This window comes from Thermobia domestica, chromosome 9, assembly GCF_964235325.1.
Source record: "Thermobia domestica chromosome 9, izTheDome1.hap1.1, whole genome shotgun sequence".
Taxonomy (NCBI): Eukaryota; Metazoa; Arthropoda; class Insecta; order Zygentoma; family Lepismatidae; genus Thermobia; species Thermobia domestica.
In genome coordinates, this window is record NC_137462.1 from 39,837,188 (window position 1) to 39,857,218 (window position 20,031).

General features: G+C 37.1%; 2 protein-coding genes across 2 annotated transcripts in view; both read right to left on the bottom strand.

Annotated features, from left to right (window-relative positions):
• Positions 1-20,031, bottom strand: part of LOC145693969 (chymotrypsin-1-like) — a 150,255-nt gene that overhangs the window by 45,861 nt on the left and 84,363 nt on the right. The gene's annotated exons all lie outside the window — the stretch shown is intronic.
• Positions 1,970-2,944, bottom strand: LOC145660791 (uncharacterized). The gene has a single exon (XM_081726200.1). It carries the CDS (start codon positions 2,942-2,944, stop codon positions 1,970-1,972), a length of 975 nt encoding a protein of 324 aa, XP_081582326.1.

Genomic DNA, 20,031 nt, shown 5'->3' on the forward strand with positions numbered 1-20,031 from the left:
TCTGTTGTAATATTTTACCGGTAGATGGCGTAGTTCCTCATTGACAACTGGTATAAATGCCATGACATTTGGATGCATGGCAACAAAGTTATTGCGTTTCAACTGTCAGTGTGTTGTGTACATCGGTCGGAAAATGAGTTTCATACAACGAGCTGCAATTGAGTTTTGTGTTAAACGGTAAAACTTTTAGTAAAACGCACCAAATGCTACAAAATGCATATGGTGATGAGTGTCTATCCCGTACGCAAGTTTACGAGTGGTTCAGGCGATTCAAATCGGGTAGAGAGACGCTGGATGATGACGAAAGATCAGGCCGACCCAGAACCGGATTATCGGAAGAAAACATCGAAAAAGTGCGTGAATTCATCAAACATAACAAAAACTCGTCGGTGAAAGTTATTGAAATGGAATTAGGCATTCCTCAAACAACCGCATACCGCATTTTGACCGAAGTTTTGGGCCTTAAGAAGGTTAATTCGCGGTTTGTACCACACAAACTAATCGAAGACCAAAAAGTTGATCGAATTGCGCATTGCAAAGACATCGTTAAAAGTGCTCGGCAGGATCGAAACTTCTTGAAATCGATTGTAATAGGGAGCTAGCTTTAATGCGAGGCTGAGGAATTCAGAGTTGATTAACAGGTGGCCCGCTCACGTCACCACGAAACGGTCACTCGACGGTTCTGGGCAGGGTTGCCAGTTCGTTGTAAAAAAATTCACCTAATACTCACTTAATTCAAAGAGTTTATGCAAATCATGCAATCGCTATCGAAAGATTTTTTTTAACTCGTCATTTACAAATTTGCATAAGCAGTTACCGTATTTGGGTACATTTTGCATATTATTCACTTCTATATTTTATAGCCACTTGCGTGGCGGAGTGGTCTAGCATTTTAGTCTCCGATTCCAACATAAAGGGGTCAATTCCGCTGGGGACAGCTGAATGGAATGGTTCAAATCCCACTTTATGCAAGAAAAAGTGTAGTTCTACATTTATAAGCTTCTAAGCTCGTTTAGAGCGTTATTTCTTATAAATAATTAATAATAATTTTAATTCTTATTAATAATAATTTCAATTCTTATTAATAATAATTATATCTAAGAATATTCCGCTCTTTCGAAGATATTTTGTTGGCTCTAAAAATAGCATTGTCTTTGTATAATATATCTATTTACAACCTAATCACAGAGCTTATATATAACACTTGAAATAAATAAATTATATACATTCCTATTAACACGTAACAGTTTACAAGCGCAATGAAGAATATACTGGTATGTTTTATGTTTACGTTCAATTAATCATTATCACTAGAGACCAGATGTTTAGGCATTAAAAACCTGGAAAATAGGTAGGCAAATAGGCACTTAAAATTTATAAAATAGGCACTAAAATGTAACTCAAAATAATGAAGATACATACTCAATACAATTAAAAAAATAAATTCAAGTCATAGATAATGTTCAAAGAATATAGAAACATAGGCTACCTGTTTGTGAATATCTTCTTTTCCTGTATATATGAAAACGAGGCTTGCCATATATTCCGAGTATATTTGGTAAATACATTCTCTACTGCACTTTTTCACTATACATAACAGTACAAATTTTATATATTTATCAGCACACATAGCAGTCCAAACTTTTACACCACTTTATCAGTACGCATAGCAGTTCAAAGTTTTACGGCATCTTATCAATATAAACAACACTTATATTTCTCGGAAAAGGCAGAATCCTTTCTTGAAATTCTAAATTATATACTTTCTCCTAATAAAGTCTAATTTGGAAGAAAATTCATAGAATAGGCAATATTAGGCACTAAAGCAATTATTTAGGCAGGAACGGGCGAAATAGGCAAAATAAAATTGTCTTAAATTGAAACTATAACCTCCGATTTAAACTTCAAAACGTTATTTTTGATTATATTTTAATATTAAAGAATAGACATTTTGTCTAACATCCGGTCTCTAATCATCACTATCGGACATGCGCTGAGCAAGTTCAGAATCCGAAGACGAATTCTCGTCCTCTTCGCTTATATCATCATCATCATCACTGTCAATACCACCAAGTTCAATTACAAAATTATCTATGGTATCCTCTATTAATCCATCTTTCTCCCAGAACTGCTGCTCCACTCTAATGACATGTTTGTTGTACCCCTCCCAATCCTCCGGTGTCACAGACTTCAGAGCATCTCTGGTCACTTCCTCCAATCTAGTCAAAGGCAAATCCCCTGTTGGATTATTTTCCCTAACAATTCTTTTGATTTTTGCCCAAGCTAGTTCAATGGCATTAAGTTCACACATGTAAGGCGGAAGGCAAAGTACGTTATGACCATTGATCTTCAATAATTCATCAATGCGATATACTTTCTCCTGTGGCTTATGTTGTTCAATCAGCTGATGTAGTTCAAACTTCTTCATATTTTGGGAAAAGGGAACTTGGTTGTCTTGAAGCCAGTTCATCATCTCCTGTTTTACAGCATACTTTGATGGTGGTTTGTTAATTTGTATGTTGTGGTAGGGAGCATTATCAAGAACAATGGTACTTTCTTTAGGAAGATTCGGGACAAGTTTTTCTGTAACCCATTTCTCAAAATTAAGTGAGTTCATTTGTCCGTGGTAGTCCCCAGAAGCCCTTCCTGCTCTAAAAGTTAAACTTGCCCCATCAATAAACCCACTACTTGCTCCAGCATTCACTAAAATCAACCTGTTCGAAGAACTTGGGTTTGAAGACACACCGTGTAAAGTTTTACTCTGCCAGCATTTCCCAAAAGTCAGATTGTTGTCTACCCAACTTTCGTCTATGTAAACGATATTTCCATTTTGTGACCTGTAATTTCTAATGGCCCTCAAATACCTTCCCCTCCAATTCACAATATTTGGACGCTCGATGAGAATCTTCCTATTACTCCTGCATCTTTTCCACTGAAACCCCATACTGTGAAGCAAAAGTCGTAAAGTGTGAACCTTCCACGGGAAATCAACTTTTTGTTTGATGACTGACAATAACTTTGGTGCACTTGGAACAATTTTCTTCCGCAAATAGAAGTCTTGTATAATATCACGTATAACGCACCTGTCAAATTCATCACAATGAAACCTATACTTTTCCGCTTTAGGTCGTTTTTTACCTGGAGTGGTGAGTGATGATTCACCAGCGTCCAGTCCCTCTTTCCCTATATTTGTCACACTTCGCACAGAGATCCCTGTATACGTGGACACACGCAAATTAGGATTTGATAATAAATGCTTCAGTTTTTTCTCCCTCGCTTCTTCGTCGCACTGCACTATGACCATCCTTATTACTTCCCTAGCTTCGCTGTGTATAGTTTGCCCTCTCTTACGCTGTGAAGCCATTGTCAAACGACTAATAAGCAATAAAACCGCAACCACAACAGCACTCAATAAATAACCAACTCACACGAACTCTTCAGAATGACATTCACGTGACAATTTTCTACCTCTGGCAACGCTGACATATAGAAGGAGGGTAAGGGAGTGTCGCAAGAGTCAGGCAGAAAGCATGTTGGAATTTGTCCCCCTCTACCTCAGCCCCCGCTGGTAAACAAGCTAGCTCCCTATAGTAACTGGTGACGAGACGTGGTGTCTTGAATATGAGCCCGAAACAAAGCGGTAAAGTGCTGAATGGAGAGCGCCGGATGAAGGAACACCCAAAAAAAGTCGCTTGGTGAAGTCAAAAGTTAAGGTGATGCTGATTTGTTTTTACGATTCAAAAGGAATTATCCACAAAGAATTTGTTCAGCTCGGCCAGACAGTCACTGGAGAGTTTTACTTAGGCGTCATGAAGCGTTTGCTGGCAAGAATTCGTCGTATTCGGCCCGAATATCGCGAAATCGGCAGTTGGACTCTTTTGGACGATAATGCACCATCACATCGTTCGCGACTTGTAACTGAATTTTTGGTCAAAAATCACATTATTCGGTTGCATCATCCGCCCTATTCACCAGATCTCGCTCCGTGCGATTTCTATCTGTTCCCGAAACTGCATTTGGCGATGAAAGGAAAGTGGCACGCATCGATTGATGCCATTGAGAAGGCGACGACCGCCGTCCTAAAGACCATTCCAATAAAGGACATGGAGAAGTCGTTTGACAACTTGTTGGAGCGTGCAAATATGTGTATCGATGTAGAAGGGGAATACATTGATTAATAAAAATGATTTGTTCCAAAATGTACATTGCTTTTTTGTTTTTTTAAAACGTTCGGTTTCTTTTGGAATGGAGGGTGTATATCAAAAATATATACAATGTTTTTTATATTTAAGCAATAAGCAATACAAGCTTGACAGCGTCATTGCCGAACACATTAAAAGAGTCATGGGAGGACAAAATAAATACCACCATTAGTAAGGAAAAGATGTCCAAAAAAAAAAAAAAAAAAAAAAAAAAAACAATTCTTAGTAAGTAAATTGAAAGTAAAATACTGTTTTTGTTGAAAGCTGCAACATATTATACCATAATGCTAGACTGTACAGTACACTAAATATTTCTGGTACAGAACAAAGGATCGTTCGTTTTGTACAATCCGCGGCAAAAAACCTGCAACCTGAGGATGTAAGTTTATTGTGAAACTACGCCTAACAGCACATGGAATGAACATAACGTCTAAATGGAAAGAATCACGCCAGGATAAACCTTGGCCTCCTCCCGTGCACCCTTATTTTGGAGCAAAAGACTTCGTCATTTCCCAATAAACTTATATGCTCATGTTGCAGGTTTTTTGCCGCGGATTGTACAAATTACATATAGTAATGGAGAATGGCTTGTAAAAATTTGCGAACTCTTTCTTGGTTTCGTACTAGTAAAAGACATCACTGGTCTAGAAGTGACAGAAGTAATAATTAAACACCTAAAAGAAATGAACTTCTATCGAAGACATGAAGGGCCAAAGATGTAACAATAGTTCCAATATGAAAAGCAGAAATAAATTCCCAAGCCTTCTATGGTCCTTTACTAAACTTTGTCGTTAACGATGCGGTCACAACATCTCAGTCCACCGTTTCATTTTTTGTATAGTTAAAAACAAGTTTATGACTTTTTTTCTGCGTCAGTTTAACGTTGGGCCATACTGAAGGAACATATTAGCAGCCTCACTTTAAAACCATTCAGCACCACAAGATGGGAGAGCTGAGTTGATGGTCAGACTCCACTTAGATATCAAATAGAGGTTTATGATACCTTACTTTAAATAAGCAAGGACAATAGAATAGATAGAATGATCGCCCATGATGCTCTGTGGATAGCAAACCAGCTGCGTGGCTTTACTTACCTTTGCTCACTCGTTATCTGGTATGACTTTTCACTCCACATAAACATAGTAAACAAAAGTATCCATGTGTTGGATGCAGTCGGGTTTCTTCAAAATATATCTAAGTACTTTGAGAGGAGCAGAAATTATGCAAAGTTCAACTTTACTTAGTTGATGCGATAGAGTTGACATCAGCATTAGATATGGATGACCCACGGATAGGTAATGAAGTAGAAACTCTAAGTCGAAAGAACAAGAGACGATTTCAGTACGAGCCAGAGAATGAAACTATTGAAGATCCACATAACAAAATACAAGATCGATTTTTATTACATACTTCAAGACGTGATTGTGTCAGCTTTAAGAAAAAAGTTTGAGCAACGTAAACATCACTGCGAGTATTTCGATTTTCTTTACGATATAAGTAATCTGAACGATATGCCACCTGAACTTTTGTCTGAAAAGTGCCTGCATTTTAATACGCGAAGAATCGAAAGATATTAACCCCAGTGATTTGAAAGACGAACTGAAACTATTAACCGCTATAATTAAGCCTAAACGTTCACCAAAAGAGACTAAAATTAATTAAGACATATGACTTTGCTCCCTATGTCAGTGTTGCAGTTATGATTTTGTTTACCTTAAAAGTAATCGTGGCAAGTTTAGAAAGAAATTTTTCGAAACTTACTCTAAGCTTATTAAAAACTATCTACGTTCTTCCATATCTCAAACACGTTTAAGTGGTCTAGTGATAATATCAATGGAACATTAATTGGCTGAAACATTGGACTACGCAAATGTGATAAAGGAATTTGCTCATACCAAAACAAGAAAAGTTTTTTTCAATTAAAGTATGATTAATTTGTGTATTTCTATCGTGTTTTAGTACATAATAAGTCTTAGGCTAATTACTTACTTTTGCCGTAATATTTGATTCACTATATTATCTTTTTGCTCCATGCTATATGGGAAACACCTTTTGACATAAAATAAGCTTAAAAATTAAAATTCTTAGTCGGACTAAAGCATAAAAAAATCTGTATGCCCTGCTGTATATCACGTACAGCGAAATCGAACATACTGAATATTGTTACATGTATGGAGTCGTTTAAATATTACGTAAGCATTCGAGAGAGGTAGTTATTTTTTGTTTAATTTTCCTTTTCATATATGTTTTTAAATATGGTATCTTACTTTTCTTAATACCTGAACGTTTTCTGTCAAAATAAGGTTTGCGGATTAAAGGGGCGGCATTTGAAAGTACCGCCCAGGGCGGCAAAAGTGCTAACGCCGGCCCTGAACTATTCTGTAGTTGAAAATAAAGTGAAACTGTTATTATAATTGCATAGGCCTTCGGGTCTTCCTTTAGACGTTAAGGAGAACTTAAAAAAAAAAAAATCTCTATATGCAATGTCGTAGATAAACTTGGAACAATCACGACTACTTTACGAATCGAGCAAGCAGTTACGCTGAATATCGTCAGATGGCAGCTCAAGTCGGTAAACGTAAATGATCTTGAGAACCTGAAATTGATGATGCAAGTGGAAGGAACCTGTGGACATCCAATGGTTGAAAAAAAAAATGTATAACACTGCTTACCGGCCTCCAAATTATGATAAAGATGTACTTCTACAATCCTCTGGTAATGAGCGTAAAAAGCTTATTAAATTTTAATTTAATAATCGGAAATATTAATGTTGATATACATACTAAAAGAAAAATATTGCGAAAATATAGATACCTACTTAAATATGATGTGTGCTAATGACTGGCTGATCTAGAAGATAAAAACTGGGGGAGCCAGCCAGAACCCAGAATTATGATAGGACTATAAACTTTCAAAAATATATAAATAATAGCTTAAATTATTTTTGTCACTCAAAAAACTGGGGGCCTAGATCCCCGGCCCTGGCCTTGATCCGCCACTGACTAATATTACAATGAGACAGAAGTTCACGACCTATAAAATACCCTGAGAAGTATGCGAAAATGGCCTAAAATTTTTGAAAATGATTAAATTTGTAGCTGTAACTTAAAAAAGTACAATAAACATACCAAGTGATCGGCATGGTGTCCGCAATACAAGAATTGAGTTGAGTTAATTTTTAGTTTAACGTCCCGTTCAGCAGCGAGGTTATATGAGACGTGGACCTACTGATTAACGTGGAATCCGAATCACATGAGCTCCCGCCGGGAATCGAACGCGGGTCTCCCGTGCCAAAGGCGCGTACGCTAACCGCTTAGCCACGAATGAGCTCCGCGATACAAGAAAAATATAAGATAGTTTCTTCTGTTGAAATATTTAAGTTTGAATTTAAATGTAAATAACCAAATAAAATATTCACTTAAGCAATTTAATCATTAAGATAAATACAGCAATCGGGGTAAAATGCACTTATATAGTAGCATAGTGTTTCCATGCCCTGCGCGTTATTCCAAACATAAAAAGTAGTGCTTTCACGTAAATCGAGTATTTAGCATTAATAAATTGTATATGAAAATTCGGAAAATGAAAATCAGGGATAAATTCGGCGTCCTGTCCTCTGATCAACATGTTAGGTCTTTGTCTCTCACGTGTTCGGATGAGTATATGATACGTGGCTTTGTTCCATTGTTTACAGTCTCCTGTCTCTACTGCGCCTCTGGTTGGGCATCCTACTCTCTGGTGAATATGTGAGGTCTTTGTCTATCACGTGTTCGGATGCGTATGCGGTACGAGGCTTTGTTCCATTGTTTAGTCTCCTGTCTCTAGTGCACGTTGGATTGGGTGTCCTGCTCAGAGATGTTCACCCTCGCGAGGGTGGCCCTCTCGAGGGCATCCTCACCCTCAAGTTCCCTCGCCCACAGTGACGCGAGGGCGAGGGAGCGCGAGGGCGAGGACAAGATTTGGCCGCGAGGGCGAGGGTGCACGAGGGCGAGGACAAGCTTCGATGGCGAGGGTGAGTGTGCGCGAGGGCGAGGACAAGTTTTGGCCGCGAGGGCGACGACAAGCTTCGATGGCGAGGGTGAGGGTGCGCGAGGGCGAGGAAAAGCTTCGACGAAGAGGGTGAGGGTGCGCGAGGGCGAGGACAAGTTTCGGCAGCGAGGGTGAGGATCCGCGAGGGCGAGGACAAGCTTCGATGCCGAGGGTGAGGGTGCGCGAGGGCGAGGAAAAGCTTCGACGAAGAGGGCGAGGGTGCGCGAGGGCGAGGACCAGTTTCGGCAGCGAGGGTGAGGATCCGCGAGGGCGAGGACAAGTTTCGATGGCGGGGGTGAGGGTGCGCGAAGGCGAGGAAAAGCGAAGCCGCGAGGGCGAAGAATTCAATAACGAACCTTTTAAATGAATTAAATGTAGACACCGTAAATTGATAACACTTAGTGTAATCCACTTCATCGAAGTCAGTTATTAGTTGATCAATAATTTTAATTGATCTTAAATTAGGATTATCTTATAAATCACTACTGTTAATGGTTTAATTGAATTGTCAATTTTGTAAATAAAATCTCATTCTAAGATAATTACGTTAAGTGTAAATCGCAACTATCTAGACCAGCCCACAAACTGTTTTTAATTGAAATCCTATCCGTTTTTCAACTACCCAGTTGCAAAACTATTAAGTCAATACTGAAAACTAAAAACGAAAATATTTATTGCAATTAAACGATTAACACGATTGGTATTATTGGACGGGAGCACGTTGGCTCAGTGCTACAGCCAATCTCTGGTTTCAGGGGTCACTCGTTCGATCCCAGGCCAAGTGAGTTCGTGGAGGACGATAGCGTATACTTGGGTTTTCTCGGGATTTTCCCGTTTTCTCATTCCACCTATTCTTTCATCATCATTCACTTGCAATTCAATCATTCTCCTTTAGCCATCGAAGGCATAACCGGTGGATGTTAAACTAAAGATTTATTTTATTTTATTTTATTTTATTTTATTTTAAGATTGGTATCTCTGAAAGCGTTTTTAATATAGTGTAAGAATATGCAGCGCACAGTCTTGAAAAGGGAGACTATTTTGGGCGTCCAGTAGGCTTCTTTCTGTGATCTGTTACCCTTCATTATCGACGTTTTTATTATTATTATTATTATTATTATTATTATTATTATTATTATTATTATTATTATTATTATTATTATTATTTTATTTTTATTTATTTATTTATTTATTTTGCTAAATAGGATATTAAAATAGAATGATTTGGTTCTATATCGCAAGTTTTAAAGCTCCCTGACAACTGATATTTAGTCAGCAAAGCATAGGAAAACTTAGAAATAAAGAAGCAAAACTACCTGAAGTATTCGGCTATGGTTCATCTAATCATGGGCGTCGTAACGAGGGGCTTGGGTGGTCGCGTTCCTCCCAGATTTTCGTCACACGTATGTAAGCAAACTAAGAAAATAAAAGCATATATTCAGGGGTGTAGTCAAGAGTATACGAAGGTGTATTGCTCACTCTTAGTCATTTGCGCATACTTTCTGCTTCAAGGCGTGTAGTACTATATTCAAAACTAGCATATATAACCTGTGAAATTTTTAAAACTAGCGTATACTCTGTGAAAATTTTAAGACTATGGTGTACGCCGTGTGAAATTTTAGGACTTGAGCAGGAAGTTTTTGATAGTCTATTATTGCAACACAGCCCCTGCCCGCTGCAGCCCCTAGTTATTCGCCTCTACTTTCTAAACATTTTCTATATATTTTACATCCTTGGAGTTGGTGGCCCTGCATCGTGGAGGTTGTGGGGACATTATCTAAGCCTTTGGTCAAGTGACCTTACATTTGGACCTGTCAAGTGACCTTACATTTACATAGATTACTATTGAGATAAGTGGGTAAAACTGCATTCAGGTTTACACCTATAATTTCATGATTCTTAGTGTTCATCCTCCCGAAGGGGAACTTTCGAGGATGTCCTCAATTCTAACTATAGAGAAACGTTCTCACACAACAGAATAAACAATTTCAAACCGTTCATGATCTATATTTAGAAAAAATAGCACTCTACTAACGTAATTTGCTGTTTTGGAAAATATAAGTTTTACTTATTAATATCTGGGAATCAGTCGATCTGTCTTTATTTTGACGTATTAGAGTTAATGTCCCTTTATAATTCATCACCGATGCCGATGCTAAATGGTACGTGAATTTATAGTTTATGGTAGGATCCGAACCACCATAATGCGTTCAAACTTCACTCAAGGGAATCGAACCTGAGACTTTTTCTGCAAAGCAGACATGCTTGCTAGACACTATACTAACTTCCTTTGTATATTTCAATATCATTAACTTTCAGTAATCACCGGTAATCGACCTATAACCAGAGTCGAAGTCTAAGAGGGAGTTATTGAAAATGTTTAATTATATCCTAATTTTTATGTAAATATTTCACTTTAGAATATTAGCGTTTAAATACTCCTCTCCCCCATACAACCATTACACACGCTAATACTACTGTATGTAACAAGCAGTAACGACTACATATTATCAGGTGCAACATTTAATCAATCAACATATAACACATAAAGCTTATAAAATTTTAATTAGTCAGCTGGATTACATCTTATGAAAAAAGTTGAATAATTTCCACCTTATATGTTAGTTGTTTGACGTAACGTAAGCATGAAGATAAGCTTAGATCTCTGTTCGAAATTCACATTGAAATGATATTCGCAAAGAATCTTCAGTGGGCTGAATCTCTTTCGTTCCAGGTTGGCTACAAGACTGCGATAATCGTAGGACGTAAAAATGAAGATTTTATTCCCCAGTCAGAATTTTTAAACTATCCTATCTCTTCAAGTCAATAATTCTCTGTTTTGCATTATTACTTTTCAACCACAGAGCAAAATAATTCAGTCACTCTACTCCTGTTTTAATGATGTACCGTATGGCAGCGTGTAACAAATTGTTGCGAGGTCCTGGGCAAGAAAAGTTTGTGATCGCCCTTTCAGTTTTTAATTGCTAATTATAATAAAATTTCTGGAAATCAATTAATCTACACATTTAATTATTTGTGCTAAAGAAAATAAAGGTTTGTTCTCTTACTTTCCCGTTCCACCATTTCTTTCATCATCATTCATTTGCAATTTCATCCATCTCCTTTAGCAGTTACATAACTCTGGGGCGCTAAACTAAAGATTTCATCTTTTCTTTCATTACTACAATCTTAAAGTTTGCACGACATTATTAATTGTTGAATTGGTGGATTTATAAAAGTCAGTGCTAAATCATTTTAGGCTCGATAATCTTTCCAAGGCCCCTGGAGGCGCTAAGCTCTGAGCGTGCCATTTAGGGAGGAACGGTGGCTCAGCGATAGAGAAATTACCTTTGATCGAAGGGTCGCATATTCGATTCCCGTCCAAGTATGTTCGTGTTGGAGGACATCGTGTTCGTGGGTTTTCTGGGGATTCTCCAGTTTCCTACCACATTCTCATTCAACTATTTCTTTCATCATTCACTTCTGTCTCCTTTAGCATTTAGCTTGCATAATCGTGGGATCTTAAACTAAAGATTTCATTTTTCATTTGCCTTTACGTATTTGTAGTGTAAGGAATCCTTGAGACAACGTTTGAAAGATATAATCTCATAATTGTGGGAATTACTGAAAATAAACTTTCCAACAATGATAGCTGCCAAAAATGAACCAAGACCAAAGTGATAAAGTGCACAAATTGGCCCCTAGGGTAGTTTCTTAAGACAAAGTTTCATATTTATGGCAATTATTGAAAAAAAATTCAAAATCTTAACATTGTTAAGGTAGGACAAATGTATCTCTATTAGTGGTGAATATTAACAATATTTGAGCATCGAAATTAACCTTACAAACACATTGACACATTTCAGTTTATATTTTAAAATACCAATTAACTTAGATTCACATTCAAATCAATGAAGTCATTCATGTTATAGGTTAGAGTGGGTATATATTTCCGAGTGATAATTCAACAATAGTGTTCTGAAGTATTTTATTTGTTTGCTGACGAAGTTTCAAAATTAAGCTCTTTAGATCTTTCCCTTTGAATTTGTTCAAATTCCTCAGTTACGCTACATACATCAGGGATGGCCAACGTGTTGACTGTCAAATTCTGACAGATAGTCCGCGGCAGTCACTCTACCACCACTCATCAAACCTTGATTTCACCCTCACCCTCATGAGAGCCGCCCTTGTGTGGCTGAATACTTATGCTTGCATCGTAGTTCAAGGAACATTTTGAAGTAAAGGCATTGGATACTGTTGATAAATGATGTAAACGTCACTATCGACCGAGATCTCCATTGTAACAGTTGTTCCATTTTAGGTGTTCCACAGTAAGTTATACGATGATATGTTTAGTTTCCTTTCTTTAGGACGTATGTTAAGCAAGGGCGGATCCAGAACGGACTTCTGGTGGGGGTGGTGGGTTGTAATACTGCTGTACTTAGAGCTACTTTTAAGAGCTCCAAACTCTGGGATGCGTTTTATTTGTATATATAAAATAAAGAAGTTTCCTCTTCTGGGGGGGGGGGGAGCGATCGCCCCGATCGCCCCCAATGGATCCGCCACTGACGATAAGGAAATAATTCAACAAATAGGTTGAATAATTGATGCTCTGATCCTCACGAAGGAGGCCCTCTCGAGGTCTCCTCACCCTCAATTACCCTCGCCCTCAATGATATGAGGGCAAGGAAAAGTTTTGAGCACGAAGGCGAGGGCGAGCGAGGATAATGGACAACTCCTATCGCGAGGGCGAGGGTGCGCGAGGGTGCGCGAGGGCGAGGACAAGCTTCGATGGCGAGGGTGAGGGTGCGCGAGGGCGAGGACAAGCTTCGATGGCGAGGGGGAGGGTGCGAGAGGGCGAGGAAAAGCTTCGACAGCGAGGGCGAGGGTGCGCGAGGGCGAGGACAAGTTTCGGCAGCGAAGGCGAGGGTGCGCGAGGACGAGGACAAGCTTCGATGGCGAGGGTGAGGGTGCGCGAGGGCGAGGACAAGTTTTGGCCGCGAGGGCGAGGGTGCGCGAGGGCGAGGACAAGTTTTGACAGCGAGGGTGAGGGCGCGCGAGGGCGATGGACAATTCCATTCGCGAGGGCGAGGGTGAACGAGGGTGAGGGCCAACTGCTACTACGAGGGCGAGGGTGAGTGAGGTCGAAGTAAAATGAACATCTATGGTCCTGCTTTCTGGTCAATATGTGAGGTCTTTGTCTACTACATGTTCGGGTGAGTATGCGGTACAAGGCTTTGTTCGAATGTTCACTGCTTTCTGGTCAATATGTGAGGTCTTTGTCTACCACATGTTCGGGTGAGTATGCGGTACAAGGCTTTGTTCGAATGTTCACTGCTTTCTGGTCAATATGTGAGGTCTTTGTCTACCACATGTTCGGGTGAGTATGCGGTACAAGGCTTTGTTCGAATGTTCACAGTCTCCTGCCTGTACCAAGCCTCGGATTGGCTGTCTTCTGGTGAACGTGTAGCTAGCCTTATACTTTGATCATTTCAAACTCGACGCAGAGGCGAACTCACAAACATCGTGGACAATTAAACACTTTTATGATTTTTATGGAGACTCTAACCGAGGTCATGTTTGGCCTAGACTGCTCTACTAAACCACCTCAGCAACTTTGAGATATTTATATTCGAATATTAAAAAAAAATAATATAATTAATTACAATTCATTGTCCATTATATATGGGGTAATGTGTCCCAATGGTAAAGCACTTATCTCTGGTACGTATAGTCGTCCCTGGTTCATTTTCCAGCCAAGTAAGTTTGTGGTGGAAAACCGTGGGTTTTTCAGGGTATTCGTGTTTTCTCCCATTTTCCCATTCCACCTTATCCTTCACTTGTCTTAATCATCTGTTTTCCTTAGCCTAAAGGACTAATCGTGTGGTGTTAAACTGAAAGATTTCATTTAATCCATTATTTACCAGCTATAGACATAATAGACAGATAAGTTGAGGTAGTGTTTACTGTGATTTTTAATGCCATCTAAAAATGTAAAACATAATATGTATGTTTCCTTACCTTTTATTTACTGATGGAAAAATTGCCACTAAAACTGAAATCAACACTGATTTCCCTTTTCTAAAACGAACATTTAGTTTTATTTATCTCTGCGTGTGATTTCACGCATATACAACCATCTTCAGATATTTACTAGATATTGGAAGAATTAAAATTTTCCATGAAATTTTTTTATTGCTTCATTCAATTGTTTTAAGCTTATTTAATTGTGCAGCGAATCAAGTACATGTTAGGAAACGAATCAGTTTCTTTAACAAGTACTTGAAATACCAAAGGTATTTTATTTTATTTTACGCAGTTCAATGCAAAACTGATAGCCAACTGGAACTATTTTTGGATCAGTGAAAAAAAAAAATGTAACTGCAAAGAACAATAACGATCTTTCATTAATATATGTATATTAAGGGAGAACATGTTCTCAATGAACGAATCTTAATAAGAACGGAACAGGAACCATTAGCGAACTAATAGAAGTGAACCTTATATTCCTCAATTTGCAATTGAGCCTACATTAAGTTCAGTTTCTTTGTTCTTGGGAAATGTTAAAATACTGAAACGAATATGCTCTATTATTTTTCTTTATGTATTGTAACAACATGGTAGTATAATGGAACATGAGCATATCAAATAGTAATGCGCTATATATCATATTATGGTGTCTGTTGTTGCTGGTTCATTAACGACTTGATAGTTTTCTGGATTTCTTTACGCTAGAAAAGAAGCAAAATATATTCTCTGTAATCAATCAAGAGAAAATAATTCATTGTGAACAAAATTTTTGGTGCTTGTACTTACTGAGATCAAGGTCAGATCCGGAGGAAAAGGCGATCGGAGAGGAAATTTTCTTATTTTATATATAAATAAAACCCATCCCAGAGTTTGAAACTCTTAAAAGTAGCTCTAGGTAGCAGTGTTACAACCTATCCGCCCCCAGAAGTCCGTTCTGGATCCGCCCCTGACTGAGATACCATACTATAGTAAACAATACAATTGTATCTTGATTGCGTGGAGAATAATAAGAGCAACGCTTTATGTTTTGGGGAAAGAAATCTTTACACATATATTTAAAAGTATAAAGCAAATAAGCAATGACGTATGCTTACTACGTTACAAAATCATAGAAAGAATTCATTGTAACTTCAGAAAGTGTCGTTAATTTTGCTGTGCTTGATGAAGGGAAGAATTATTCTCTTGTGCTGTACTAACTGGCAACAATGACGCCGACTTTCTAAAAATTTATGTGGGTACATATCAATGGCGGAACGAGTTATATTTTCAAGGGGGTGTCGACATTTTTTTTGATTGATTTCCGTTTACTTAAAATCTTCTATGTATACTGTCATAAAGGGCTGTGCTGTGACAAAGTAAAATATATCGGCACTTAAGTTGAGGCTGCCCTAGCTGAGTCGGTAACACGGCTGACTTAAACGCAAGAGAAACGGGTTCAAACCCGGGTCCAAGGATAAGGATAAGTTACTGTAATGAATATTCTCAACATATGTAATCCGAACATTAAAGAGTATACTTTAAAACAACTTACATGTTGCACAATGATTACAAGAGGCAATGATATTATCAATACGTTACCAAAAGAAATTACCGCATTCATACAAGTGAAAATGAAAAAAAATATCTTCATAAAAGCAAATAATTTTAATGATATTGCAGAAAGAACTTTCAAGGATTTTGTTGTGAACATAAACTACAAAGTGACAAAATTAAGTCTCTTGCTTGGGTGCCTCTGCACAAACACATTTGAAACAGACAATTTTGTTTTAGTGATTAGATATGTTAACTTCATCTCAATGTCTCAATTGCTTATTATTTTTTGATAATTACAAGTGAGAAATATTTTTTTTATTTTGTTTCTATCAAAATAAAAAATCTTGTGGGTGTGCCGCACCCACAAGATTATTTGTGTGAGTCCTGGAGCCCCGGAGCACCCACGTAGTAGCCGCGCATGACTGGCAACCATTCAGAATTTTAACTTTTATGATTTTGTAATGATTACTCAAGAATACTGACAAATGGCACTTGTCATAACACTATGATACTGTACAACGATAACATTGTATCTTATATATTTTTGTCTATAGTCGGTCAGCAGTGCTCAAGCATTTTGTAGAAAAAGAAGAAGAAAGATATGTGAATAGTATTTGTAGATTGGTAGATATTTTTTTGTAAGTTGCTATAGTGATGTCAACCGTTGCCAAGGAGATGTTTTATAATAACTGAGAGAATCGCCATGACAGTTAAATGTGTGATTTTGAACTGTGATATAAAATAAACCATTTCTGCTCAACTATACTGATTTGAAATTTCAGATTGGTGTATGTTTCAACTTAACTTAGTAATAAATAAAATACTTAAACAACAAATACGAACTGAGATGTAATAAGTACTCATAACTTCAAGGTGTACTTTTGTGTAGCAATTAGTGTTATCCATGAGACGAGAAATAAGGTTGTCTTGTCTCGGAAATTTTGTATATCTTTCCTTGTCTCGATTCTCAAGGAATGTTTTATGGTCTCTGTACCGGAAATGTTTTCCTCATCTCGTCTTGAAAATTTATGTACAAAATTTATGACTTGATTTTTCTCTTAACAGGCTCATCCCGGCAAAATTAAAATACAACTAATTTTACAGTATTTATGCGATATCTTCAAATAGATAAAATACAATTGAAATGTGAAACAAGAGCACCCTAGACAATATTATTTTGCGTGAGGTGCCGTTATCACAAGCCACCTAGTGGCTTTCCGTTTTCAGCCGTTTAGAAACGCGAAAATAAATGCCGATTTTCAAAATGGATCGAAATTCGAAAGCAGATAAGTGAGTCCTGATAACGATATGTCATGAAAAATAATATTGTCTACGGCGTTCTTGTTCCACATTTCGATTATTTTTTTTTATCTATTTGAAGATATCACATAATTACTGTAAAATTAGCGGTATTTTAATTTCACCAGCATGAGGCCTCTTAACTTCCCCTAGAAGGTACCAGAATCCTTCCATGCCATGAGGCATTCACAAACGGTGTGGTATAACTACATTTATTCCATGTTTATTACTGGGGAATATTGCCTGTCTTTGATACGAATACCAAATAGATAAAACCCCAATATATGAAAGGATATGGGAATATTATGTTCATCCAAGATGGATAATAACTAGGTGTAGGAACTATCCAAATCCTGCATGCAAAATCATGGGCAAATATAGCATCAACATCTTTGTTCACTCCTTCATCGATAGTGATAATAGTGAAACTGCCTTCACATGACTTGGATATAATTTTTCTGAAAGGTCCATTGTATGAGCCATTAGCATCTCTAAATCCATATTCTTCCCAAATGGGTTTCATGTTGAACGTAAAGTTTAATTTATCATAGAACGTTTCAATTAATTTTCCTGTTTGACCTATAAGTTCCACAGATGAGTTAGCTTTTTGTTTAAACAAAGTCTTAGGCGGAACTTGAGTAACATCAAACAGAAGAGGACATTCGTATAAGTTTTTGAGCTTATCAGGAAATATATTTTGTTCTTTCAGAAAACGATTATTAGCCCATACATCCAATAGAACTTATCTCGTGTATTGTTTGCAATTATTTTCATTGAAAGGAAAATAAGTGAAAACAAAAATTGAAAGTGGTTTACTTTTATGTTGATATTCTCCTTTACCAAGAGCATACATTTGAGATGACTGACATAAAAGTACGACATTAAACATATCCTCTCTCATACAAATGTTGAAAATTGACCTAATATTTTGTTCTTTACATGTAGTGCCAAGTAGCATTACTACAAACTTTGCATTTGAATTCCAGATCGTAAGTGACATAGCAGTTTGAATTATAATTTCCGATAAATCTAATTCCGATAATTCGATGAAGTAATTCAAACTTTTGCTTTTCAATGGCCATTCCGTTGAATCGATTTGACTAGTATGAATTATCCCTTCGTACCTTAAAATTATTTGTGGTACTTTAACTATTTTCCTTAAAGAACTACTTATGCTAGATTTTCTAATTGGAACAAACACCACTAACGATCTTGTTTCTATGAAATATTGTTCTAAAATTCTTCTCATACACTGAATAAGGATGTCAGTGTTTAAACTTGATTCTTCCAGACATGAAATGTTTAAACTTGAAGTTTCCACTAGAGAAACAGCCAAAAAGCCTAGAACGATGTTTACCACGATCATACTGGAAAATCTTTCTTGACGCTGTGTTAACGAAATGAAAAGGAAATATTATTAAGTTACACATTATGGGCAACACCTTAAAAGAGATATTCAAACTTAAATTTAGAGATGATACTTTCTATTTAATTTGCTAAAATATAATATTGTAAGGGTGTGTTGGCGGTTGAAATGGAATCTTAATTAAAAGAATTGACATTAAATATCCATAGGTCGCAAAATGGTCTTAAGAAACTGGATTTGCTTACATTTTTCAACACGAGTAACAATTGGTTTATATTCTGCATTATTAAAACCATATGATAATGATGTGATTCGTTGTTATGTGGAAGTGCAGAGCACCTGAAAGTGACACAAGTTCACTTAACACCTTTTCCTATTCAATTACTAGGTACAATAAACAAGTTAAATTTTATCATACGAAGAAGTGACTGTTTCATTACGAAAACACTATTAGTATAAACCAAATATGTTTCAATCTATGTTCAGGGAGTAAATATACCCGAAATAAATTTTCTTTACTATGATGGGATAAGTTAAATAACTAAGGGTATATTGCCGAGATGAAACATTGCGTTTGGATATCGGGCACTCTTATCTCACACGTGTGTTTACTGCGTGATATAAACCGCCCATATTGTAAAGAATCTATGGGACACGTTATTATAGAATGATCGAAGTACTCATACCTCATAGAAACTTTAGGATTACAATATAGTATTAGTCAGGTTTTTAGTCATAATCCTATATTTAGTGTCCGTATTCTGGCTTATATTCAACCTATTGAAATAGTTCATATGTTTTAGGTTTTACTTGTTTTGTTTATTGTTAATATTATTCTTTGTTTGCACTTTTTCCTACGCGCTTCATATTTTATAATTTATTATTTTCCTCGCGAACTTTAAAAAAAATCTACGATGTTTTAGTGAGTCCATTTTGACCATTTTAGAAATTGTATTTTTGGAGATTTTCTTTACTTGGAAAGTTTATTTTCTTACGTGAAACATTAACTCTTCGCCCGTCATTAACTTTTAGTGGCGGTGACAAATAGCCTCGGTCCTAGGGCTCCTTTAACATCTTAATCAATCAAGGAAGCAACCACAACCTTCATCGAAAATGTCCATATATCCGTTTGTGTTCAAGTGTTGATGTTAATTTTGTTACTGGGGATCCAAGGTGTCATATAATTATTAATCCTACTTTGCGACACATTTAGTAACACAATGAGAAAAATCCCCTCTCCGGACAGCGGTATATTATACAAATATATAGAATCCTCTTGCTCACTACAGAAATCAGTACGGAACATACGTTACCCATCTGCTACATACACACTGCCCTTAGATGTTACATCATACCGTTGCAGGGTGTCTGACATTCAACAGTCTATAGATATCATGCAAGTACAATTAAATGTAATAACTGATGAGGTGAGAGACATAAACAATTATTAAGTGTATTACTAGCTGAAGTGTCTGTTCTTCGCACAAGGAGAATAGGTTCGTTGAAAGTTTCTGAACCTCTTCTCCTCTTAGGATAGGGATGGAAAAGGATTGACTCAGTATTGGGAGTGTC

Coding starts and splice junctions, on each gene's coding strand:
- LOC145660791 (XM_081726200.1), bottom strand. CDS start 2,944: ATGGGGTTTCAGTGGAAAAGATGCAGGAGTAATAGGAAGATTCTCATC.